At 45.6% G+C, this 27,182-nt stretch overlaps 1 protein-coding gene across 2 annotated transcripts in view; it reads left to right on the top strand.

The window, feature by feature from the left end:
- Slc44a3 (solute carrier family 44 member 3) overlaps nt 1-27,182 on the top strand; it is a 71,829-nt gene that overhangs the window by 18,947 nt on the left and 25,700 nt on the right. The window contains exons 7-12 of one of the 2 annotated variants that reach the window (XM_036190849.1): nt 490-579; nt 2,661-2,785; nt 3,542-3,728; nt 15,340-15,505; nt 23,079-23,235; nt 26,487-26,573. In XM_036190849.1, the coding sequence (XP_036046742.1) occupies nt 490-579; nt 2,661-2,785; nt 3,542-3,728; nt 15,340-15,505; nt 23,079-23,235; nt 26,487-26,573 (812 nt within the window). The remainder of the gene's footprint in view (nt 1-489; nt 580-2,660; nt 2,786-3,541; nt 3,729-15,339; nt 15,506-23,078; nt 23,236-26,486; nt 26,574-27,182) is intronic. The other variant, XM_036190850.1, reaches the window with a different exon arrangement.

Here is a 27,182-nt window from a genome sequence, read left to right as displayed (position 1 = left end):
AGCCAGGCAGATCTTTGTGACTTCGAGGCCAACCTGGTCTACAGAGCGAGATCCAGGAAAGGCTCAAAGCTACACAGAGAAACCCTGTCTCAAAAAAAAAAAAAAAGAAAAGAAAAAGAAAAAGAAAAGAAAAGAAAAAGGAAAAAGTATGATTTCTTTTTTCACATTTACATTTTACATTTATTTTAACCCATTATTTATTTATTCATTACTTATCTATTGTTAACTATTTAAACTTGAGAAGAATGCTGGTGTTTTCAGAACCTCCTTACCATAGCTGACTTGTGTCAGAGGCCTAGGAGGGTTCCCTGGGTATTTGTGTTTAGTATTTGCTGTTTCCCAGGATGCTTGGAAATGGAGTCAACCTGTCAGCCCTTACTTTCCTGGGCCTGGTCAGCAATCACAGTTTTATGTTTCTTTCTACCCACCACCCTCCCCTGCTGCCTTGTTGCCCTGGAGCATCATGTTTACCTCTGTTTACCTTTCCAGCCTTGTCTCTGGCCATGATGTTCACTTTCCGATTCATCTCCACACTTCTGGTCCACATCATCATTTCGTTGGTTATTTTGGGATTGCTGTGTAAGTATTTCCATTCTTTTTGAGTAAATGGAACAACATTCCAGTAAGTACAGAGTTTAAAGGTTGGGGGTTTTGTTTTGTTTGGTTTGTTTTTTAACTAACTAGAGTCTTAGAAGGGGATGCAGTCCAGCCCTATCATTTTACATATGAGGAAAACCAGGCCCAGGGAGGCTGGTGGGAGTTGCTTCTGCCTCTCAAAGAAAGTTACTGCCCACACTATCCTTGATTCTACCTGTTGTGCAGCTCCGGAGACAAGCCTACCAACTGGGTGACCCTGGAGCCCATAACACTGGGCTGAGGACAGTGCTCAGTGCTAGAGTCCTGCCAAGCATGCACATATCCCTACATTCAATCATCTGCACTGCAAACAAGCAACAAAACAAAAACAAATTTTACTGCTACTTAAATACATTGTCAGGAAGAATTCCAGCTGGCCACGTTGGTGCACACCTTTAGTCCCAGCACTTGGGAGGCAGAGGCAGGTAGATGAACATGTGAGAGTTTAAGGCCAGCCTGGTCTACATAGCAAGTTCCAAGACAACCAGGGTTACATAAAGAGACCTTGTCTCAAAGAAAGAAATAGAAATAGAAAAAGAAAAAAGAAAGAAGAAAAGAACTTCTGTCTTTCATTTTGTTCATTTTGAAGGATTTATTCTATGTTACACTTACTCTGTGGACCTGTAAGAACCTATGATTGTCACACAAAGGCTCTGGTCAGTCTGAAGAGCAAGGCTGAGAAGGAGCAGAGACCAGGGGACCCTGTGTTGACCCTCTTTTCCTTACAATGGATTGTGACTACCCTAGGAGTTTTGAGGAAAGAGTAGAGGCTTCAATTTCCAACTGATATGGGGCATCTTAATTTTGAATGACCAATATAACTGTAATGTTTTATCCCTTTGAATATTTAATTCTGCTCTTAGGCAGCCACACAGAGGCCTGGAATCAGTCACCTTTCCGACTCTGACAAAATACCTGAGTAAATCACTTAGAGAGAGACTGGCTTGGCTCACAGTTCCAGAGGCTTCACTCCATAATCACTGGCTTCCTTGTTATGAGCCTGTAGCATTATTCTCCTCCTGGAAGCATGTGATAGCTTAAAGCTGATTACTACCTCATGGCCACTAAGATGCAGAGAGTTAGGGTCCCCATATGCCTTCCAAGAACACATCTCCAATAACCCACTTCCTTCAAGTAGATCATACCTTCTAAAGTTTCTTCTGCCTCCCAAGAATGCCAAGACTCAATCCAGCTGGGGATCTAGCCTTCAACACATGAACTTCTAGGGAGCATTTCAGTTCTAAACCACAGCAAGCTCTGTATTGGAGAATGGCCATTGTGACAATGTAAGGCTATAGCATCCATCTCCCCATCTATGATCGGTAGACAACTATGACCTCCCTAGAGTTACACCAGTGATAGTTTATGGTCGTGTTTTTATCTAGATGCAGAGTATTTGCAGTGTCTGTGTATCTTCCCAGTGCAACTCTGGTAACATGATCTCCGTGGGCTGTGTAAATGACCCACCTTTGTGGGTAAAAAGACAATATCCAGCCAGGCATGGTGGCACATGCTTTTAATCCCAGCACTCAGGAGGCAGAGGCAGGCAGATCTCTGTGAGTTCAAGGCAGCCTGGTCTACAGAGCAAGGTACAGGACAGGCAGGGCTACACAAAGAAACCCTGTCTCAAAAAAAAAAAAAAAGCCAACATCCAGTCCCCCATGCCCAGGAGCTGTCACCAGCAGACCTTCTGTGAATACTTTAGACTTCAGACTCGAATGCTTTTCCTCTGCTCACACTCATCCTGTGAGCTAGGTCCCTGTGTCTCCAGAGACCAGTAGCTAGCCCAAGATTGACAGGTTCTCTGTAGACCTGGCTTTGTCCAGATCACCCAGAGAGAAGTGATGGGCTCCAAAACATCTGGGAATTTAGAACCTACTGTTTGAACAGGATCACTGGGTCAGAAGTTGCTAGGGTGTGTGTGTGTGTGTGTGTGTGTGTGTGTGTGTGTGTGTGTGTGTGTGTGATGGAGGAGTGGGTAATCTCAGGACACATGCCAAGCCTGTTATCACTTTGTTTCCTAGTTGTCTGCGGAGTCTTATGGTGGTTGTATTATGACTACACCAACGACCTCAGCACAGAATTGGACACGGAAAGGGAGAACATGAAGTGCATGCTGGCCTTTGCCATCATCGCTACAGTCGTGACAGTAAGACAAGCCCTTCTAAACATTGGTTGAGTAGCCACCATCAGCTCTGAATCCAAGTTACTGAATTCCAGCCAAAAACAACTTGGATGTTCTAGAAGACTTAACACTCCAGAGGTCACAGGATGTGGCCTTAGTGAGGATAGTGTCAGGAGAGTGTTGAGGTCAAGGAGTTCGTGGTAGATGAAGAGACAGTTAGAGGTGGGAGATTGGCGGTAACAAAGACAAACCAAGACGCTTGACCAGGAAGAGAATAGTCAAGAAGGCTGGATGATACAGGGGGAAAGGATTCTGGTTTCCTAAATTTGGGAGACTTATAACTATGTCTATGTGGAGGAGAAACCCAGTCAAGAAGACACAGCAAGTAGCTTTGAGACATTGTCATTTTACGTCACATTCATATTCTCTTGCCTGTTGGCAGCCCATCTCTGGTGTGTGGCATGGGGGTAGGAAAATAGAACTTTTTCCTTGACCTTTCAAGAGCCTTATTCTCACCTTTGAACCCTGACTGGCTCCTTTAGGCAGGGATTCGGCCTTGTTCGCCATTATGACTATGAGATCTCCCACAGAGGCCAGTACACAGTAGGGGCTCAGTCAGTGTTTGGGAGCTGATCTATCTATTCAGTTACAGTAGTGAACATCTTCCAAGAGAGCTGCTTGAGGCCAGTTAGACGCTTCCATTTCCAGCCCCACCCCCACCCAGGCCCTCTCTGTCCCTCTCTGCTCTGCAGTGGTTTGCTCTGGCCTCTCTCTCAACAGGCGGTTCTGCTCGTCTTGATTTTCACACTCCGGAAGAGAATGAAATTGGCTGTTGAGCTTCTCCAGGTCACAAATAAAGCCATCAGCAGCTGTCCTTTCCTGCTCTTCCAGCCACTGTGGACATTTGCCATCCTCATTTCCTTCTGGGTCCTCTGGGTGGCTGTGCTGCTGAGCCTGGGAACTGCCGGTGAGTGCCGCCATTTTAGAACTGTCCACCTAGTCCTGTGAGCACCAAACCTCTTCTGCAACCAGAAACGTCTGGAGATAACAGTGGTGGAGCCAGGGGCTCTGTCTCGGCCTTGGAGAAGCTGGGTTTCATGAGTTAAGAAATTCAGCCAGGCTTGAAAACTTAGGAGAAACTATGATATGAACCAAAGCTCACAGGAAGACTTCTGTTAAATGTCTTCAGGTTTAGGCCTGGAGAATATGTTCAGTGGGTAGAGACCTTCCCGAGCAAGCATACAAGCCTGAGTGAAATGGTACATGCTTATAATATCAGCATTCCAGAAACGGGAGCAGGAAAATCAGAAGTCCATGTTCATCCTTGGCTACCTAGTAAGTTTCAGCCAGCCTGGGCTGCATGAAACCCTGTCTCAAAACAGACAACAACAAAAGGTCTCCAGGTTTAAATCTTCTCCAAGGTAATTTGCCAGCTCCTGGCAGATCAGTACTTCACAGATGACACAGAATCCAGGGAGACTCTGCTAAGTGAGTTGTTTCCAGCAAAGCCAGCTTGAGTTTGAAACAAGTACATGTGGACGTTCACATTGCTTTGGTTTTGAAAGGACAACTCAGTAGCCTTCATTCTCCTGTTGTATCTCAAGGCTGCTTCTCCACCTGGGGTCTTTCTCAGAACCAGTTTCACTACTTTACCAATTTGTGGGCCCCACCTTCAGGGATTCTGATCTTATTTGACTTGGGATAGGACAAAGTAGGTAGGTGGATGGATGGATGGATGGATGGATGGACAGATTTGGTATGGATATAGAAATATATTTTTTGCTGGGTGGTCATGGCATTCTCCATTAATCCTAGCACTTGGGAGGCAGAGGCATGCAGATCTCCATTTGAGGCCAACTTGGTCTACAGAATGAGTTCCAGGATAGTTAGGACTATACAGAGAAAGCCTATCTTGAAAACAAACAAATATATAAATATATAAACAAAATATATATTTTATCATGCTAATAGGGCATTAACATTCTACATCAGTGCCATTCAAAGTGCTGTCTAAAACGGTGCTGAAAGCTTATGCCTAGGCATATCACCCCATTGTTGCCTTCACTGAGAACTTCCTGTTATGAGAAGAAAATGTAGGAGCCTGGAGAGATAGTACTGTCTTGCAACTACAAGGACCTGAGTTTGATCACCAGAACCCAACAGGCAGAGAGTCAGATGAGGGGCTCACTGATTCAGGAATAGCCTGGCCTACTGGTCAAGTCCTACTGGTCAATTCTAGACCAATGAGAGGCACTGTCTCAATAATGAATTAGATGCTGCCTGAAGAGTAACACCTGAGGTTGTCCTCTGGCTTCTACACACACCTGCACACATGTGCTCCTGCATAAAAGACACACACACACACACACACACACACACACACACACACACACACACACATCAGCTGGAAGATGGAAGAAACAATGTGCTCAGTGGTGACCTTCATTCAGCTGAAGCCCCCTGCATCCTTGCAGACTGGTACCAACCAGTGTGAGGACGAGCAGCTGGTGGGCGGGCCACAGTCCTGAAAATGCTTTGACTTTGCTCTTTGATTTGGTGATGGCCCAGATTCACACTCTGTGGCAAGTACAAGCAGTGAGTTACTTTATAAGACTGTTCCCAGGCAGACAAGAGCAGGAACAGACGCCACATCAACAAGGCTGGTGCAGTTCCCTAATACATTATCAAGTGTATCTTCTCCATTCAGTGAGGCAAAAATACATGCTCTTGCATGATGTCTACAAAACAGATGCAGGCCCACGTCACAGAACAACTTCAGGGTAGTAGCTTCTTCTAAACTCGGTTCTCTTCCCTCTCCTCTGGAATGAAGTGATCCTACAGAATTAAGATGCTCACAGGTCCTTGGAAGCCACAGCCCTGGGAGACCCACGTGTTCAGCTCTGGGGATGCTGGAGGAGCAGCCTCTTCTGGAGGTCTCTGAAGGCCTCTAGGGAATGTCCAGGAACCACCCAGAGAGGAACCTTGGTCAAGCAGATAGACTATGATAATCAGAATGAGCTTTGTCTAGAAAGGAAAGAAAACTGAAAGATGTAAGGTAACGTACACAAGATCCCAATGCCTTCTTGCTCCACAACCTCTGCTCTTTCTTGCCGTTTCATAGTTGAGAGGAACACTTGGGCTTCAACCGTGGTGTCTCACTTCAGCCTTTAGGAAAGTGGCAGGAAGATGAGCATCCTTCCTCAGATGTCACAGGCAGCACAGAACTCTACCCACCCACAATGGCCAGCTCTAAGGGACATGCTAACACCTACCTGCTAAGGAGGTCGGGAAATGAAGTTTCCATCTGGCCAGACATGCACAGTTCAAAACTTACAGGTCTATGACCCAGAAGGGAGGAGAATCTCTACTACAACGGCACTTAAGAGGCATGCACACTGGGAGCCTTCCTCTAGCTCACTAGCTCAAGGTAGGCTCAGTGCCGTCAGAAGGCAGAGCAGGGCTGTGTGCACAAAGTGGAGAAGCCACCTGTGTGCTGAAAGGCCTTCAGCTGACTCCACACCAGGTCATTGCCTACGTTCTCCTCCTCCAGCACTACAGTCCTCTTGGAACTTGTCTGCCATTCTCAAGTTTAAAGTGAGAAAATTAAAGATCCGGTAAGTCACCCATCGATAATCATGCAGTGAGGATGAGCCATGGCTCTCTGCTCCAAAGCTCTCTCAAATGGCGTCTCCACACTTTCCACTACTGACCTCCCTTTCCGAGTGAAGCACCAACCCCACGGCACAAGTGGGTAGGCTGGAAATTGCCAGAATATCAGAAACAGATGGAGCAAATATAGACTCAGTGCAGGTCGAGAGAATCCCAGGAGAGGGCCTGGTCTCAGTCAAGAAGGATAAAAACCCAGTCCTGAGAGTTGAAGGTGACATCTTGGAGTTACTGCTCCAAAGCTGACTTGAGACTGAACTGCTAACTTGGTACCTTGTGACATTCTCTTCCATGGGCCCAATAACAGTGCGTTGACAGCCTCAGTCACAAGGACCCAGAGTGAAGGCAGGGAGGCAGGAGGCCATTCTTTGGTTGAAGGTAGCCTGTTTTTCCACAGCCACCTCATAGGACCATGTGTCAGAGTATGATAGTTCTCTGTTAGTGCAAGAGCTCAGGGGGCAGGGATGAGAGGAGCCTAGGGGAAGGAAAAGAAAGCTGGGAGTCTAGAACCGAATATAGCTCTCCGGGTAAGCTGGTCTTTGCCTTCACAGCAGAGCAGGCACTACAAAGAGTTACCCTTGCCCTCCCAGCTGTAGATCAGGATCATGGACTCCCTCGGGCCACCTGACCCTCCTCTCTACACACTCATGGGCTGTCCAGGAGCACAAAGTCCCTTTTGTTCCCCAAGACCTCTTCATTCAGTGTCAGTGGCTTGGCTCTGGGCCAAGCAGGCCAGCAACTGCATCGACGTTTGACTCTAGGAAGATGCCCCAGCTGTGCCTGTGAGAAGTGCGAGCAGCTTCCACGTCTTGGGAAAGGATGCTTGCCTGAGGACGCAGGTGGACAGTGCCCGGTGTCTCTCTGTGTCATTTAATGTCCTCTTGGGCAGTGATATGAGAGGACAGGATCTCTCTCTGTGTCCTACAGTGAAGGTGTGTGTGTGTTGTGAGGGCTATCTTCAGCAGTTAAATATTTATGAGTTTTCTTTGGGGGCTGGTAGTTGAGTAAGTTAATAATTTAATGTGCAAAAAATACAGTGAACTTTGGTGGGTCATGTTTCCTCATGTGAGCTGTTTCTTTAGTGATTTCATTCATCTGTTCACTAGTTCACAAGTTGTGGCATTTTGGAGATCATCTCAGCAGAGCCTATGCACATCCGGGCAGCAGTAACATCTCTTAGTCCGTTAGGACGGTCTACTAATTAATCCAATGAAGTAAAGAGCCTGCTGTGATGGGGTATACCTGTCACTCCAGGAAGGACACTCAGGAGGCTTCAGCTGGGGGATCAGAAATTCAACGATCTCCTAGTCCACAAAGAGAGACCCTGCCTTTAAAAACCAGTCAAAAACAAACAAAAAGCAAAAGTCTTAGTTACCTTAGGAATCCAGCACACGCTGTTGGCGAGCAGAAACGAGGCCAGATGATCTGGGTGGCAAGAGATCACTACTGTGGTCTAGAAGCCCAGAGTGGAGAACACTAGAAAAGGGTGTGGGTATTTCCAGGTCCACACGGTGGCTGAAAGGGCAGTCACAGCCATAAACACAGTGCGCTTGGAACAGGCACTCAGCTACGCTTGGAGAGGAGGCAGCAGGCTCAGACAGGGTTTTCCCATCAAAGGCCCTGAGGTCCAGGCTGCTTCAGATTTCCTGGGGAATCAGTTCTCTGTGCTGGCCTGGGAGCCTGAGCTGAAGGAGAGCTTTGCCTTGCAAATGAAGGACCACATGTTGTTGCTGCTGCTGTTGTTGTTAGGAATTAGCGCTGACTAAGGAATATCTCACACTGGTTTCAGCCGTGCTCATTATTTGTTCCCCGTCTGCTGTGCCTGGTGGATTTGAGAACACAATACTCAAGAAAATTATCAGGGAGCTAGAAGATGATTGAAGTTCTTTCACTGAGGCTGCAGATGGCCAGCCTTGTCTTGGGAACAGAGTGAGGAGGAGGGGAGAGTCTGCAGTGGCTTCCGGAAGTTCAGGTCGTGCAGAGAAAAGCCATCCTCCTGGGTCATTCTGCGCCTTGCTCCAGTGTGACCTAGAACCCACTCCCCTTCCTGACTCTCACCCCAGCTCTCCACCACCAACTGCCTCAGAAGCTAGGCATTCTGAAATTTGTTCCCAGTGTTCTATTTCATGGATGATAGTCTACAAATTTCTTGGGCATGTAAACTTGAGTATTTCCTGTGTATTGTCTTCATATTCTTCCTTCTTTCAGCAAATACTGATTGTCTGCCTAGTATGTGCTCTTCTCTGAAGATGTATTATGTGTGCCTACTGTGTGCTTTGGATACTTGAAATTTAGCAGTAAGCAAGTCAATAGTCTGATTCTCCAGATAAATATCGTATGTCTCAAGGTGCTCATTACTATGAAAGAGATGTGTTGCTGTCTTTAGTAAAGGTGTCTGTTGCTATGATAAAACCCCACGGCCAAAAGCAACTTAGGGAGGAAAGGGTTTATTTGGCTTATACTTCCACATCACTGTCCAATATTGAAGGAAATCAGGATGGGAATTCAAACAGGGCAGGAACATGGGGCTGATACAGAGGCCGTGGAGGAGTGCTGCTTACTGGCTTATTCAGCCTGCTTTCCTAGAGCACCCAGGGTCACCAGGCCAGGGTGGTACCTCCCATGGTGAGGTGGACCCTCACACATCAATCATCAATCAAGAAAATGCACCCACGGGCCAATCTGGTTGAGACACTTTCTCAGTTGAGATTCCTCCTTTAAGCTGAGTCTAGCTTTGTCAAGCTGACATAAAACTAACCAGCATGGTTGTCATCCACAAGTATAAGAACATTAAGGAGAAGGGAACTCTCTTACTACACATCTTACTAGTGTGTAGTTGGCTTTGTTTTTTCTTTTGGGGGGCCACACCCAGCTCCCAAATAAAGACATGGAGGCTTCGTATTCTTTTGTTACAAATGCCTGGCCTCTGCTTAGGCTTGTTTCTATCCAGCTTTGCTGACTTAAATTATCCTGTTTCTCTTTATCTATGCTTTGCCTTGGAGCTTTTTACCTTTCCTTCCTTCTGCATGTCTTACTTTCCTGCTTCCTCTGTGGCTGCTAGCTGGGTAGCTCAGTGGCTCGCCCCTGGTGTCCGAGTTCCCATCTCCTTCTCCTTTTCTCCTCCCCTCTTTCTTCTCCCTCGTTCTTTCCTCTTAAGGAGATTTCTCCTTCTACTTATTCTCTCTGCCTGCCAGCCCCGCCTGTCCTTTCTCTGCCTAGCTATTGGCCATTCAGCTCTTTATTAGACCAATCAGGTGCCTTAGGCAGGCCAGGTGAAACAAATGCAACACATCTTTACATAATTAAGCAAATGCAGCATGAACAAAAGTAACACACCTCTACAGTTAAAATAACAGTCTGCAGCACAGACAAATACAACACGTCTTTGCCTGGTTATAATATTCCACAGCAGACATATTTGTTCTTTCTCTGTCTCTTGGCTCAGGGTGCTACATCAGAATGGACATTAAAGACAATGATATTTTCCTCTTATTTTCCCTAATTTTCCTGCGGCTAGAGCAGAGGCAGAAGCCAGGCTGGGGGCTCAGAAGGCCACAGAGTCAGTGGGACCTGTGGACCAATTTTCTAGGAAAGCTGCAAGAAAAATACACAGAACATTTTAGAAAACTGAGCTCCTTTGGGGAAACTGTCCTCTCTAGTTGGTCTGTCTTTCTTACAAACCTGCCATTTACAATGATCAGTGTAACACTATAGTCTCTTAAAGTGCTTTAAAACTTGCCAGTAATGTCAAGGCTACAGCTGGGTATATGATGAATTCTATCTAGTGTGTTTCAGAGAGATCTAGAAAGTTGCCTCAAACATCTTTTTTTTTGGGGGGGGGGGTGTTGGTTTTTTGAGACAGGGTTTCTCTGTGTAGCTTTGGTGCCTGTCCTGGAACTCACTCTGTAGTCCAGGTTGGCCTCGAACTCACAGAGATCCGCCTGCCTCTGCCTCCCGAGTGCTGGGATTAAAGGCATGTGCCACCACCGCCCAGCACCTCAAACATCTTTAATAGAATGTCTCTGCTCTTCCAGAGGACCTAGGTTCAATTCCTAGCACCCAGATGGCAACTCACAGTTGGAACTGGAATTCCAGTTCCTGGGGATATGATACCTTCTTCTGGCCTCCACAGGTGTAGGTGTGCACATGGTGCGTAGACACAAATGCAGGCAAGACACCCATACACATACAATTAAAGTTAAAAATTAGAACATGTCCTTTGAAGAGTGTCCACCGATCTATATGTCCATCCACTAATTCAACGTTTACTGTGAGCTAAAAATCCTGAGCTGAGCAGTGGTGGCACACACCTTTAATCCCAGCACTTGGGAGGTGGTGGCAGGCAGATCTTTGAGGTCTAAGCCAGCCTGGTCTACAAAGTAAGTTCCAGAACATCCAGGACTATATAGATGAAACTCTGTCTTGAAAAACTAATCCTATTAAAACATGTGGACAATACAGCTTTCCTTCTCAGTTAGAAGACAGGAAAACACGCTGTGAGTGAAGTAAGCAAAAGATGTAATAGTTGGTAAGAGGTATGGAGAAAAGTGAATCGTGAATCAGAGGAAACGAACCGCCAATGCCTGAGGAGACAGGATCTCACTTTAAATTTGGCCATAGGGTTAGTGTTGGAGTCAGGGTTGAACAAGAGATACTTGAACAAAGACTTGAAAGCGGTGTAGACAGGGCCACAAGGCTGATATAGGGAAGGAACATTGTCCCAAGTAGAGGACCATAAAGAAGACAGGGTTCTGGGGCACAGGAAGGAGCACATTCAGCTAGAATGGTGTCATTAAGAGAGCAGACCAAAGTCAGAGAAGGAATGAGGTCAAATCCTGGGGATGTGGGGTGGGAAGTTCGGAGAACAGAAACATGTCCTGATGTTCACTTTAATGCATTTATGCAGGATGGAGACAGATAGCGGTGCGTGGCTACCAGGTCTTCGTATTGCAGTGTCACATACTGGGTTCTGCAAGACTTTAGAATGAGTAGCATTTGCTAGTGCAGTAGATGAAGGAGGAAGGCCAAAGAACTGGCCATGGCTTTGGGTTGTTTTGTCTTTTCTCTAACTTTAGCCGCTGGAAGATGAGATGGGAATTAACAGAGATGGGACAGAAAGTTGAGAGGGGCATTTCATGAGTAGAAATTAATTGGGGGAGTTATTTTTTAACAACTAGATGGATATTTCTAATAAGCAATGAGTCTGAAGTTCAGAAGGAATGTACAAACAGTATTTGAGAGTAGATAAAGGATTGTGCTTTGAGACATGTCAATGTTAAGATAGCCTAGAAGGCTGGGGCTTAGCCCAGTGGTAGAGCACCTGCCTAATTTGCTCTTGAAAATAAACAAATGGGTTTTAGAGAAAGGGAGGGCAGCAAGGGGGCGCTGAAAGTGAAGGCTGGGGGTAGGTGACAAGCGTGGTATTCCGGAAAAGAGTTTCCAGGGCCTGTGAGTGGCTCCGTGTCTAAGCTAAGAATGGAGATCTCAGCATTGCTTTCTTACAGCACCTTGGAGGTCAGTCTATTGTAATTGTTGTAGACGAGGGGGAAGGAGGCCATGACTGGAGCTGCTTAACAGAAGGGAGGAGGAAAGGAATTAGAAAGATCTGTATAGATGGTCAATCGGAAGGGATTGGACTGTGAAAAGGAGCCAAGGAAGCAGTCCAGAGTCCATTTGTGTTCATGGAGAAGAGTTGAGAATGGCCCAGGAAAGGGAGTATTTTGATGGAGAAGAGCAGAATTGTGAAGATGCCTTTTCAAGTGTGTGGGAAAGAGTGGCATCTAATGGCAGGGTTGGCCTCGGCTCAAGGGCAGCTTACCCTTTCAAGGGCGGAGGTTAAATTCTGGACACGTTGATAAGTATGCGTGGGGAGCAGGCAGGAGTGAGGTCTTCTGACTGCCTCATGTTTCTTAGAGCAATCAGAAGTGAAGTTATTGGCTCTGTGGTTGGAGGAGAGATTATAAAGCAGTTGTGGAGAAGACTAGATGAGCAAACCAACATGGCCACTTGTTAAGTCCTCAGAGTCTCAGAGGAGGCATCTTCTGGTTTCCTTTCACATATTCCATTTTTTCCTGCTAGTAGCTGATGTCCATCAAAATGCCAGCGTGCGGCAGGTGTTCCATAAGTGTTTAATTTCAGCATTGGGATCATATTACCCATAACTCATTTGTAGTTAACCATGCATCACGCTTTATTCTTAGCACCTTATCAGTTTATTACATTTGCAGGTGGTGGCTGCTTGTGTCGCATTTAGAGTCAGGAAGAGATGCAGTCAAGTCACGAGAGAATGCGAAGAAGCGATTACAATCCTTAGTGATAACTGAAAACACACATTTGCTTGTGATTGGTCAGCTCCCCATCAGGATCTTGCCCGCACCACCAAGGCCGATCCAGGAGAGGGCAGTCCTGCATGCATAAGCATTCCTGCCCCACCCTCAGGCTCTGGAACATGGTGAAGGTTCCCAGGCTTTCAAGCACGGTGCCTGATCCTTTAAGCAATTTATTTGCTTAAAGCAGTGGTTCTCTTGCAGTGATTTCCCCCTAGGTGGCATCTGGCATCATCTGGAGGTATTTTGAATCATCATAAATGGGGAGTAGAGGCAAAGCATACTCCTAAACACCCACACATGGATCAAACAATCACTATACTCTAGAGGGAAATAATCTGCTCCAAAGTGCCAACCAGTGTATTGAGAAGCTGAATAATCCTCTCTCAATGAACATCTGTAAACAACTCAGTAAAACTGAGACAGAGGAAGAAATAAAAGGCACTCAGGGTGATGCAGAGATGGCTCCCTGGGTAAAAGCACTTGGTGTTCAAGCCTGACAACCTGTGTTTGGATCCCCAAAACCTCCATAAAAGCTGGACCTGATAGTGCAAGCCTCCACAATCCCAGCATGCTATAGGAAAGGGGGAGATGGGTGGAGCTTCAGGAGTTTGTCAGCCAGCTAACATGGCTTATGCAGCAGTAAAGAGACCGTCTCAAACACGACGGGAAGGCAAGGACTAAAGCCTGAAGGCTGTCCTCTGACGGCCACCTGCATGGCATGGCATGTATGCCCACACCCTCACACATGAGCATGCCCAATTGCCGGCACACATGGGGTGAGTGGAGGAGATTCGGCACTTTGACCCACAGAAATCTGTCAGAAAGAGCCTATGGGCTCTGCTTCTTTGGAAGGTATCAAGTCTTTGAGGGCCAAGTGGGTCGATTGATCCCTTCAGATACTCCACGTGCTGGCTGTTGTCATCAGTGTGACAAGCTGGGAAATGTGTAGCAGTGACCATGCAGGGCAGCCAAGAGGGCAAATTGTCTTCTCAGCATCCATAGCGGCCTTCTATCTGTGTGAGGAAAGTGATGCCACAAACCCCCCTTTATGTAAATATTCTCCACTTCCAAAACAATTTGCTGCTGGGACTCCCTGTCTTCCTGCTTGTCCTCAGGCTCTGGTTACTTCACATGGTTTAGAGTGCTGTCCTCAAAGCCTGATTTATCTAAAGGACTTTGTCATCATGAGGGGCCACTTCCTTGCATTTGGGAACGCTTTTCTGAAACACACCAGCTTTGGAAAAAACATAGGCATATTTCTGAATATGTGCCTCACCTGAAACACATCTCTTTCCAAGCCATAATGAGCTCAGCATTCAGTAGCCCAGTGTGGCTGTGGCTGTACCTCTGTAAAGCAAGCTACCCCACTGCCTCTCACAGTGGGAATCTTGTTTGGCAGAACTTAGAGAGGAAGGAGTGAAGATCAACCTCCTTCTGTGGTTTTGCTTCACACGTGACTGTCTTTGTCCTTTCTCTTTGTGCATAAACTCCACTGTGAATGTCTAAAGGTGAAGGAATGGAGGAACTGAACGTCTGTGTGTAACTGCAACAAGAAGCACAAAGACATGTTTAAATCACAGGCAGGTTGCAGGTTTCACCAAAGACCAAAGTGCCTGCTTTCTTTATTTTAGTAGTTTATTTAAAGAGCTTATGAGATATAGAAATGATATAGAAATCAAGCATGGCCACGGAGCTGTGAGCTGGTAGCTGGTTTACCAGTATCTACAGAGCTAATCCAAAGGATTCTTTAGGTTGGAGGAGAAAGGAGCAGTGGAACATTATTAATACACCCTTCCTGAACTTAATTTAATACAGTATTATACTCCTGAAATACAAGATAACAATAATATGATATCAATAAAGATAATGATAATTGTTATCACCCATGGAGGGATACTTCTGTGTGCCAGGCTTTATCTCAGAAGCAATCTGGATTATTTATATCACTTCATGCTCAAACTATCTAGAGGAAGTTAGTACCCAGGCAAGACTAAGACTCCAAGAAACAGTGTAATGTGTCCCAGCCTTCCAAACACTAAGCTCCAAATCAAGGACCTCAGGCATCTTAGATGTGCTAAGAGAGTTTGCTCTTGCAACAAACTCTAAATGGAATCCCTCTGAGTAAAGGAAGAATCTCCATAGTCTCTTTCATGGAATCTAGATTCTTTGGTGAAGAGTTCTATAATACAGCCATATTTTTGTGTGTCTTTGTTAATGTAACATATTGGCCCACATCATACAAGGTGATGTAACAAAGTATCCAGGGCAAGGCGTCCTTCTATTAATCATGAGACACCCCTAAAGTTAGACTCTTTGGAACCCATTTTCACACCTTCAAAGTAGAATGAATTTTAGAGTGTATGTCAAGTGTCTTACGAACTTCCTACAGTCACTGTCAATACTGCTGTTCGTTCTATTTAAATTCTCAAATTTTAAGTGTTTGCTGTATGAATTTAAATTTTACTTTGACATCTACATTTTGCATAGTGCCAAAGACCAAGCATGAAGAAACATGGCCCGTTGATGCATCTTCCAAGATCAGGGAAATATTGGTGTAAAGCATGTTTGTATTTTAAATTTTAGGCACTGCCCAGGTGATGGAAGGTGGCCAAGTGGAATATAAGCCTCTTTCGGGCATTCGGTATATGTGGTGGTACCATTTAATTGGCCTTGTGTGGACTAGCGAATTCATCCTTGCATGCCAGCGGATAACTATAGCTGGAGCAATGGTCACTTGCTATTTCAACAGGTGAGTCCAGTCTTTGACCCCTGTGGTCTGTCTGCATGCTTTGGATTGTAAATGCATCTCTGAAGATATTTGGGAGTTTCACTCAACTCTTTAAAATAGAGTAACAAGAATTAGAAAAACAAACCAACAAAAAGATTAAGCTAAAATTTGGCCTAAAAGTTCATGTATGGTTCAGAAGTAATCGGCCTTAAATCTCATGCATTTCCAGGCTCTTTTGCTTAAACTAGAAAATATAGAAAGAAACCAAACAGCAAAGTAATCTTATCGCCTAGAATTAACAAACACCTAAAAGAAAGGGTTATATTCTCCGTTCTTACTGACTTCAGACTTTAAACATTACTGATCTATTTTAAATACACTCCAGTAGCTGTATCAACTATTTTCTCTCTGTGAAATCAGAAGAATATTTACTGTGAACCATAATTCACTTCCTTAGCATTAAGTACTAGTGAATTGATTACTCACTTCTGTGTCTATAGCCCATTACCTCATGAAGATAATTGAGGACTCCTCCCCCTCCTCCTCCTCCTCCTCCTCCTTCTCCACTCCCACCCCACCCCCAACTCACATATACCTGAGCTCTTTGTATCTCTTGTGTGTAACTCTCCAGGGATTGTAGCCAGAAGAGCAGGCTCGGGACAATGACAGGGTTGGACTTGGGACAGGAAGTTTACTCCTGGTAGAGCTGACCCTCCTCTAGCCTCTCAGACCAAATGAGTAGATAAACATGAGCTTTCTGGGGTAAGAAAGCCAAGCAGCCATGATTCATGCCACTGAACAGTTGCATCCAGACGATAAAGAGCACTGTGGGTCTTTAATATGGTGGTACCCTTTGGGAACCACATCATTAGGGACTCTGGGAAATCACAAAGGGGCTGCTGCCCTCAGTTGTCATTGAGACTCTCCCAGCAGCTGGAGGTGGGAGCTGTTTGTCCTCCAGCAGGAAACACATATCTGTCCAGCCAAATTGGCCAGCAGGTAACATCTGTCTGACAGATTTATGTTATCATAGCATAACCAGGCTAAAGCATTTACAGCAAGGGCTTGGATGCAGAAGTCCAGTGGTTCATAGGCATTAACCCCAGCCCTCCCTTCTTTCCACACTCCATCATTAAAGAAGTACAAAGGAGTAAATACACAGACTGTGAGAAATAGGCAAGCAATGGCAACAGATGAGAACCATCAGCCTTGAAGCATGTGACTTTGGACACTAACGTCAAAAAATAAATAAAATTCAGTCACGTGATGAAAACTGAAGACAGGATCTGCCACAGTGGGAAAAGCTAGGTCGGCTTGTTGGTGCAGGCTGTGTGCAGACATGCAAAGATGATGATGCTGCCTGCACGCAGAAGCCAGAGGCAGGAAGTCAAGTCTAAAATGTGCTTCTAGCCCAGCCAGATGGCTCGGCAGGTGACAGTGCTTGCCATGAAAGCCTGGTGACCTGAGTTTGATCCCCAGAACCCATGCTAGAAAGAGACACCTGACTTCCGGAAGCTGTCCTCCAACTTCCACCAGGGCATTCCCGGGCCCTCATGCTTTCATAAACACGGCATAGATATAGACGCACCACAATAATAAATACAAATTTAAAAGCAAATAAATACAAAATAGAATGTGCTTCCAAAGATGCTAAGTCTTCCACCCCTAGACGCTTCCTCTGTATAGAGAGAGGATGCCTTTACTGTCCAGGACTATAACCCAGAGAGGGTCTGCTCAGCAGGTGTCCAGCACAGCTGAGGCTGGGGCAATGCTGTGTGCTGATCCAGGGACAGCAAGTAGAGGACTCCGAGCTGATTAAGTACTAGTGAATTGATTACAAGTGTGTTTGAACTGCTCTTTAGTGGTTAAGGTGCATCTGAAGAAAGTGAAAGGGATTCAAAACCAAATGAAAGGAATTTAGGGGAAACAGACACAGTGCAAGCTGAAAAGAACCCGGGGACAGTGACCATAACACTGTCCCAGAGAACAAAGAATGTGAGCTCATTAACTAAGACTCCACACGTAAAAGTGAATATGGGGAGAACAAGAAAGACCTTTTAATAATCAGCTATTTCAAAAGTAGGAATTTTCTAGTGAATGCTTAAACTATGAAGCTGAAGAATTCTTCTAGAAAGTTGAACAAAAAGACAAAGTGGAAAATAGGAGGAAGGATAAAATGTTAGGGTTATTTAGGAAACCCACCATCTCACTAATACACTTTTAGAAAGAGCAAACAAAAAATATATATATTTGAGGCAGCATCTCGTGTAGCCCAAGCATCAAACTTGCTGTGTTGCTGAGAGTCACCTTGATCTCCAGATCCTCTTGCCTCCTCCCCTGAAGGTCTGAGAATTTCAGGCATACACTACCACACTGAGTTGTAGCATATGCCAGGTGTGGTGGTGCATGCCTTTAATCCCAACATTTGGGAGGCAGAAGCAGATGGATCTCTGAGTTCCTGGCCTGCCTGGTCTACAGAGCTAGTTCCAGGTCAGCCAGGACTACACAGAGAAACTCTGTCTCAAGAAAACAGCAGCAACTATTAAAGAATGAAATTTTCAAAGAAACTTGGTCAGAGCTGAGGATGTGAGTTAGACATCTCCAGAAGCTTCTGAGAGGGGGGGGGGGGAGAGAAATTGGACAGGGGCTTGCACATCAGAATCAAATCTGACCTTTGACATTCAGCAGCAACTCTGAACCCCAAAACAGCAGAGCAAAACTGTCCAAACGTGTGTGCTCCCAGGTCCCTGACCTAGAGTTCTCTACCCATTCCCACCATCGATCAATTAAAGGTCACAAAATCCCCAAAGATTTCCCCGGGCACATCCTTTCCAGGAAGGATGTTTCCACTGAAAGTCCTGAGTAAGCCAGGGAGGAAAAGGAGTTTCCGAAAATGAGCAGCCTGTAGAATGAAGACGGGGGAATCCCGGGAAGGCAACAGTGTTGCAAGTGTTAAAACAAGAGGTCGATTGGAAGGCTGAGTGGGAGACCAGTGACCTGCAAGGGGCTGTCTCTGGGCAGAGACGGAGCTGAGAGAGGACGTGCTTAAACACGTTGAGATTTACACTCTGGCTCAATGGTGAGTGAAGGCCAAGGGAAACAGAGCAAATAACAAAATGTCATGCGGGTATGAACTCCAGGAAACCCCTGAGGTTGTAGAGAAGAGGAAATAAAGCTGGAGGGTGCTACCTGGATCAGTTGGGAATATTCTTCACAGCACGTTTATTTTATTTATGTACTAATGATATGAACGTTAAATATTAACTAAAAATATTTAAAAATATTTTTAAAACCAGTGCAATTGAGGAAGAGTGGTAAGATGCAGGCATGGAGCAGGGAGGTTAGGCTGAACAAGGGAAAAAAAAAAACACTTGAATCTTCTGCTGCACGGGACATCAGTAGGCGGTATACAAAGCTGAGAAATTAAGAGGGCCTGAATGGATGGCTCAATGGAAGAGCACTTGCCTGGCATGCCTAAGGCCCCAAGTTCAATCCTCAACACCAGAAAAGAAAATGGACAGGATGCCATAGGAAAAAGCAAGTCATTAGAACCTACAGTTTTAAATCAGGGAGGAATGTTCTGGAAGAAACAGCCAAACTAGCATCCCTAGGGGCGGAGAATTAAGAACAGGTGAAGCAAATGGCTGTTTTCCTTAAGCCTGCCAGCACTACTTAGTTTTTTAATTATTATTTTTATTAAAAACTAATTTAAAATAAAATACATAAGTGAGTTGAAGACATGGCTCGGTGGTTATAAGTATTTGCTGCTCTTGCAGAGGACCCAAGTTTGACTCCCCAAACCCACATCCAGCAGCTCACAACAGCCTGCAACCCCGGCTCCAGGGAGCCAGCCCCTCTTTTATTCTCCAGTAGGCATCTACATACATGTGGCAGACATACGTAGACATACACATAAATTACAAATAGAAATCTAAAGTAAAATGCATGATTCTTTTTTTTTTTAGCACTACAGTTACTTATTAGTCTTCTTAGCCAGGCATGGTGGCACACTCCGAAGGCAGAGGCAGGAGGATCACCACATCTGAGGCCAGCCTGGTTTACAGAACAAATTCTAGACCAGTATGGACTATATAGAGAAACCCTGTCTCAAAACAAACAGGAAGAGTGAACCGTCCGCTCCACTGTGAAACCACGAGGACTGTCCTCATTGACAGCTCACAGCTCTTCCAGGCTGTGTCTCGACGGACATAATCACCTGACTGCTGTCATGTCTTAAGCTTCAAGCAGGCTGAAGAGTTTATAAAGAGGCCACTATGTACCAACCTGTGGGCAACCCTAAAACCCGCCTTTAAAGATCATTTTGTAGAAGGTAGAAATGGCTCAGCGGTTAAGAGCACTTGCTGCTCTTGCAGAGGACCCAGGTTCGGCTCCCAGCACCCTCATGGCAGCTCACAATTGCCTGTAACTCTAGTTCCAGGAGATCCCACGCACTCTTCTGGCTTCCTCTGGGCATACACTTGATAGGCATGTATGCAGGCAAGTACTCATACACATAAATACATCTTTGAAATACAAACAAACAAGCAGTCACTGAAGAGAGCATCAATAGAGACTCTCTTTGGGAAGCCAAGAGCACATGCCTGGGCTCTCAGCACTAGGGAAGATCAGGAGTTTACGCCCTTAGTCAAGGAGAAGCTTGAGGCTGCATAGTTTGAGGCTAACCTAGGCACAAGACCCTGTCTCAAAAAAGGCAGTGGGTGGAGACAGTGGGGAACAAGGGAGATAAAGTGTTCACTGTGCATTCATGAGGACCTGAGTTCAAGCCCCAGAACCCACATAAAAAAGGCAGACATAGTGTCCCACATTTGTTTTTTAGTTTTAATGTTGTTTACATTTATTGGGGGGGTGTGTGTGCATGTACACACCTGAGTGTGAAGGTCAGTTGATAATTTGCTGGAGTTTGTTCCTTCATTGTGGATCCCAAGGGTGGAACTCAGGTCATCAGCCTTGGCTGTAAGCACCTTTACCCACTGACCTTCTCTCTAGTCCTGTGGTGTAGACCTGTGAGCCAGTGCTAAGAAGATACAGATAGGCAGATCCTTGGACTGCAGGCCAGCCAGCCAGCCAAGCCACTGACAGACCCTGAGTCAGAAAACAAGGTTTGGATGGCACCTAAGAAACAATGTCCTACCCTGCCACCGCAGGTTGACCTCTGGATTCCACATGTAGGAACACACACACACACACACACACACACACACACACACACCTAATAAAGACAGTTTGTATTGCTTGTGGGATTGGAAGGGTGACCTTTACCACCACCTCATGATCTTCTCATTCCATCCTGCAGGTTTTGCTAGACAAACACAAGAAGGGACGAGGTCTCTGCAGTGGCCACACTGTTTCCCAGTCACTGACAGCTTTCTTGGGAGCCAGGCACCCCATGCAGCCCAGACTTTATTCAGGGACTACAGCACAAAATTGGCTTTGCATAATGTTGGAGGAGTTTCTAGAGAGGGCCAGGCTGAACTGAACTATTGTTCTTAGGGCCCTGAGGTTGCTGGTGTGGCTGTTAAGGATTGTATGTACCTGGACTTAAAGGTATTCTCCATCTTCCCCAGACTCCTATTCAAGTTATTACTTGGTTACCCAGCATGCCTAGCACCACAATGTCAGTTCTCAAAACTGTGGTTAGGTGCAGAGATTAGTATTATTTTCAGCTTCCTGGGAAAGGAATAATCAGAACTTCTTCCTAAAGGCAGGTTGTGCTGACGGTGAGGGAGGCAGAGCTGATGGCCTGAGCCACTTGTACAGTGGGAAGGAATGGCAGGCTGATGTCCCTGGTGACTGGGAATGGGCAGCGACTTCAGTGACACTCAGCCTCCTCTTTTGCAGGACTGTTTCTAGTTTGAAAGCAGGTATTGAGTGACTCTTGGCTTGGGTTAAAAGGGCCTTTTAAAGTTCCCTCGCCTGTCATGTGATAACCTAGCTTCTGGGGCCTCCGTATCTTCCTCCAGCCAAGGCCTGCAGAGCCAAGCATTGTGACTTGGGAGGGAAGGCAGGGCAGGTACTCCTCTGTCCCAAATGGTTTATCCTGCTGCAGTAAAACCTGCTCAGAAACCTGAAGCCTAAACCAGACTTCAGTACCTGGAGGACCCAACTCGAGGCCTCATTCACAGTGGTCTGTGAGTCATTTCTCTCCTAAGCAGATGGGAAGCAGGTGTCCCCTCTGCATCTTTCTCTAAGTGCTAGAGTAAGTTCTAAGAATTTCAGTGGAAAAGTAAACATCCTTCCTTTAGAAAAAAAAAATTAATGAGGAGATGGGGAAAATGTGTCAGAATTTCCTGGCCTGCTCTACTCTTCAGTATCAGATCAAAATGACAAAATGGATTTCCATCAGTGAAAGCCCTGGTCTGTCCTCCAACACCATGGCCCCACCCCCTGGATCTCCTGTAGCCTAGGCTGGCTTCAGATTCACTGTATAGGGGAGAGTGACATTCAAGTTTTGACCCTCCTGCCTCTACCTCCTTTTGAGTGCTGGAATTATAGACAGCACCACCACTCGGGGCTCATACATGGCCGGGGATTGAACCCAAGGCTTTGTGCGTGCTAGGCAAGTACTCTACCGAGTGAGCCATGATGAAACATACAGCACCTTTGGGTAGGCAGCCAGGCTGCAGCTCTTCCCGTCTCCCTGCCACGCTCCCCGTCTCTTCCTGGATGATTTAAGGAAGAGCAAAACGCAGCGGTTGCCAGCTCTTGAGACCTTGCTGGCCATGGGCCTCCTCCTCCCTCGGATCCCAGGCCATTGTCCAAACCTGAATTCATAGTGACCTAGCAGGCCGAGCCAGTAGTAGAGGAATGTTTTCTACAGAAAGCAAGCTTCCCTTGGAGCCGTGAAGTTGCTTCTGGGAAAGTCAGCCTTGTTTTCTAGAACTCAGGGTCACATTCGGAAGGTCACCAGCAGGGTGACATCAGCCCTCCTCTCTTCTAACTTTCAGGTTTGAGGGAGAGGGAGGACCATCCCCATTCTGTTCTTTCTTTCTCTCTGTGAAGCTGACTGGCACACATTCTTTAGAGCTGTGTCCAGTAAATGATTCACACTGAAGTGACCTTTAGGGAACACAGAAGAAATCAGCTGGTTTCGGGGAGCCCAAAACTGTCCGTCCAGAAGCTAAACGGCCCAATGCTGTTGTGTCTTCCTTTCAAACCTAAGCTCCCTCTTACCCTTGCTGGCCCTGGTCCTGATCATGTGACTTGATGATTGCTTTAACCACCAGATTAATTACACATGTCCCTCTGCCATTTAACTGTGAAGGACTCAATCTATTGCAAATAAAGATAATACCAGCAGGCACCTGGAAGGGTGGGTGAAAGGACCAAGAACAGCAAGGAAGAAACGCGTATATTTTGGCTCATAGATATTCTTTCTGTTTTGCATTTGTTTACACATGAATGCCACCAAAAATGTAAACTAACCAGGGATACAAGGTAACCTTGGCTACCGAGGAAGATAAAAATCTTGCCCAGTGATTACGGCCTCACCAGTGCCAATGAGGATCTGAACCAGAGAGAAGTTTGTTTGCTTCTTAAATAGTTAGTCTTAAATGTTCTTTTTCCCTCTTCCCAGGAATCAAAATGACCCTCCTGCCCATCCAATCCTTTCGTCTCTCTCCATACTTTTCTGCTACCATCAAGGAACTGCGGTGAAAGGGTCATTTTTAATCACTGTGACAAGAATCCCGAGAGTCATTCTCATGCACATTTATAATACTCTGAAAGAGCCGGTAAGACAACCCCCTAAAGCTGACAGGCTGAGGACTGGAAACTTAAGGCTCCAGGCTGGCCCCCATGCAAGGACTCAGACCCGGCTCCCAAGCTCTGCTCTGTGTCGGTCTAAGGGAGGGGTAGTTCTGTGTTAGCTGGAGTCCTTCGAATTAAAATGCAGAGCCAAGGGTTGGAGGCTGATGGCAAAGTTTCAGTTAGTGTTTGTGCCTGTCGCCTGTTTGTTTGTGAGGTACATTATAAAGTAGGAATAATAGTTGTTTTGTTTGGATGCCAACATACTCCCTGCCCGCTATGTTTCTAGAGGGTGCCATGGGAAGTGATTGGTGTGGGCCAGGAGGAACGCCTGTGTGTGTTTGTGTATGTGTGTCTGCCTGTCTGTCCATCTATCTGTCTGTCTGTTTATGTGTGTGCACAGGCACGCGTGCATGTGTGTGTGTGTGTGTGTGTGTGTGTGTACATGCGCACACACGCTTGAGAGTGAGAAATGGATAAGCTGACCCACATCTCAGCTCAAAGGTCAGAAAACTGTAGGGCTTTTGTGAGGAGAGGCTTCTCCTCCTCGGGTTTTATTTCCATGCGCCTTTAGTTGTGAAAGCCAGTGGAAACCAGAACACCAGGAAAACAGCTGTTCTCATGGTGTCTCTAAGCTGCCACACAAGGGAGGCTTGGACTTGCCCCAACTTTCCTGTTCTCATACAATGCTGATCCTTCTCCGCCTCGTTTCCACCTTGGGGGTTTGTGACGTGCTCTGAGCTTCACAAACCCACCTGATTCCAGCCCTTGGGTCTGGTTACATGACCTTAGTAAATGGGGAAGTTTCATGCCCTGGTTCACCTTGTTCACAATTAATTGTGTTTGCTTTTAAAAACAGAACTCTAAATTGTCAGTATTTTAAAATCCACAATCAAGGTTTCAGCTTGGCATACCAGTTAGGAACAACAGTGTTGAACTGCACCTGGAATTATCTGGCTTTCTTATCTTGCCATGTTGAACAGTTGACTATGAAGTGTTTTCCTGTGGCTCCTTGCCTGGCTGCATTTTGGACATTTAAAACAGGTGCTTGTACCTGGCCCAGGGCAAATCTAAGCTACTGCAGTATAATCCTAGAGAAAGGTTTCTCCTTTCCTTCCTTTCTCCCTCCCTCCCTCCCTCTCTCCCTTCCTTCCTAACATTTATTTGTTTGTTTTTTGTATGTATGTGAGCCTGTGTGAGTATGTACCAGAAGAGGGCATCAGATTCTCTGAAACTGAAGTTATAGCCAGTTGTGAGCTGCCATGTAGGTGCTGGGAATTGAACCCGGGTCCTCTGCAAGATCAGCAAGTGTTTTTTTACCACTGAGCAGGGTTTCCTGAAGTACAGAATCACTCTTTATTTTAAATATACTTAGGTCAGGTGAGTATTTTGTACCTATGCAGCACACATCTGAATATACATTTTATTAATATGTATTTTCAGACACATATATATATACTAATATATTGGCCACTTATACATATATTTAATAATGCATATATTCATTTATTTAACATGTGAATTGGTTATTGATAATCATAAATCAATGAGCAGCTGAAAGCTTGCTGTCCCCTACTGAGCAAGGCATGTTCAGCCCTTTGGGAAAACAGTTTCCATAAACTCAAAGAGAAACTGGTGGCAGAGGTCTCTCTAACCCATCACTCCTCAGATTCCACATGTGCAAGGTAAGCAAACTCCATTTAGTGGTGCCACCAAGGTAGAATGGGACCTCTCATAGGTCTTCTGCAGCAGCCTTACAGCGCGGTCCTGCATCTGCAGTGTCAACACCTCATAGCCGTGTGTGGTCCCTCCTACATTAAATAGTCTCATTTCCAGTTGCCGCCGCCGAGCTAAAACCTGTCCAGCTCAAGTTTTATGCACGTGAATTAACACTGGGATGAGAAAATGTCTCTATAAGGCTGAGTTGTTCAGGGGTCCATGAAATAGGCTAATTGAGAATTATTAGCTGGTTTGGAGTTTTTGTTTTGTTATCTCTGAGTGGTAGGTGGGGTATAGCAGCTACCCCTTGCCCTGTTAGTTCATTCAGTTTTCATTTTTTAAATTCTTTTTTTGTTTTTTTCGAGACAGGGTTTCTCTCTGTAGCTTTGGAGCCTGTCCTGGACTAGCTCTGTAGACCAGGCTGGCCTCGAACTCACAGAGATCTGCCTGCCTCTGCCTCCCAAGTGCTGGGATTACAGGCATGTGCCACCACCACCTGGCTTCATTTTTAAATTCTTAAAAATTTTCTTTTTATTTACTTGTTTATGATTTGGGGAAAGGAGCTGTGGGCCCCAGGAATCCAACACAGGTTGTCAGGCCTGGTGTCCCACGTTTTTACTTCTAACACTATGTTCTCCAGGCTGGGATGTTTTTACAATAGTGGGTAGGTAGAGCTTGGTCGCCCACCCCTTCCCCGGCCAATTCATCCTTAAGTTACACACTCCAGTTAGATTTCAGGAGATCAATTGAATCTTTGAAACTTAGTCTGAAAACCTCATGATAGGATCTATTTCCTCCCACATTAAAGTTGATTAGTTATGTGGGCACGTGACTAGTAGCTACAATATATAGTTTGGATTTCTAGTCAGTGACAAAACCTCACAAACTTCTAATTCAAAAGTCAAAGTGTGCAAGGCATGGTGGCATATGCCTATTGTCTCAGTACTCTAGAGGCTGAAGCAGGGGAATTGGGAGCTTGGGGCCACTAGCCTAGGCTATGCAGCAACACCTTGTCTCAAAAGTTAAAATAAAATAGTCTAGCCAAGGTAGTATGACCCATACCTATAATACACATATTTGGGAGGCAGAAGCAGAAGAATCAGGAGGAGGTCAAGGCTAGCCTCAGCTACATAGTAAGTTTAAGGCCAGCATGGACTACAAAAAAAAACCTGTCTTTATAAAAAACAACACATACAAAAATTGTGCATACCATTTGACACACTTAAACTTAGTGTCAAAAAAGGTCAGCTTTTCCTTAGATGTTGAATACCGGTAACCCATTTCTCTTTCTGCTGAGGTTAACTGAACCATGACACCAAAGGCCGTGCGTGAGTGAAAGCTAATTCATCGCAGTGATAGCAATTAGTTAAGTTACTGGCACAGGAGTGAGGATTGCTCCAGGGTTTTCCCTGGTACGTAGATCTGCAAATGGAAACCATTCTCCCATCAGAGACAAGCTACTTACCTTCTCTCTGTATCTCCCACTCTGTCTTTGTGGTCTGAACCTACCTGATCCCAGCAGCGCGGTGCGTGGTCAAGAGGTGCGTTCAGATGCAGCTACTGTGGGCTCTGGTGTCTCACCAGATACCTGTACCATCTCAACCAGGTATGTGCCTTGCCTGTACCCCAGGAGTCTGAGGGTGGCTTCTGTCACATAGATCAGCAAATTCTTCAGGGCGGGTTGTGTAATCCCTTCAGCTTTCCAGCCTTGTAATGTGTCAAGTCCACTTAACTTCACCATCATATCCAGGAAAGCAGCCACAGACAAAATGTGAAGAAATGCACATGTCTGTGTTTCAATAAAACTTTACTAGTGGACTCTGAAATTTGAATTTCGTGTGATTTCACATGTCAAGAAGTATTTTTCTTTTGCCTTTCCACTCATTTTAATGTTGTAGACATCATCCTTAGCTCCAGCCTGAGGAAGGCAGGGCAGATCTGTCAGACTGATCACACCCCCTCAGCAGAGCTGTGGTTTGTAGACCCCTTACCTTGAAACTATAGGTTATTACAATTGCTCTTCAAATCCTGCAGAAATGAGTTCTTTTTTTTTTTTCTAAAATAAAAAGTGGCACGCGTCTTTTCATGTTTGAGTTGATGGCTAGCTTTAAGGAGAGCAAATGTCAATGCTGTAACAGGCTGCCATAACCGGCATAGTTCTTTACAGAAGGAGAATTTTCTCCCATTGTTTCTCTACACTTTCTCAGCCCTTTCT

The sequence above is a fragment of the Onychomys torridus genome, chromosome 6, assembly GCF_903995425.1.
Source record: "Onychomys torridus chromosome 6, mOncTor1.1, whole genome shotgun sequence".
Taxonomy (NCBI): Eukaryota; Metazoa; Chordata; class Mammalia; order Rodentia; family Cricetidae; genus Onychomys; species Onychomys torridus.
The sequence above is the reverse complement of the archived record's forward strand: the minus strand, read 5'-3'. Positions and strand labels throughout refer to the sequence as shown.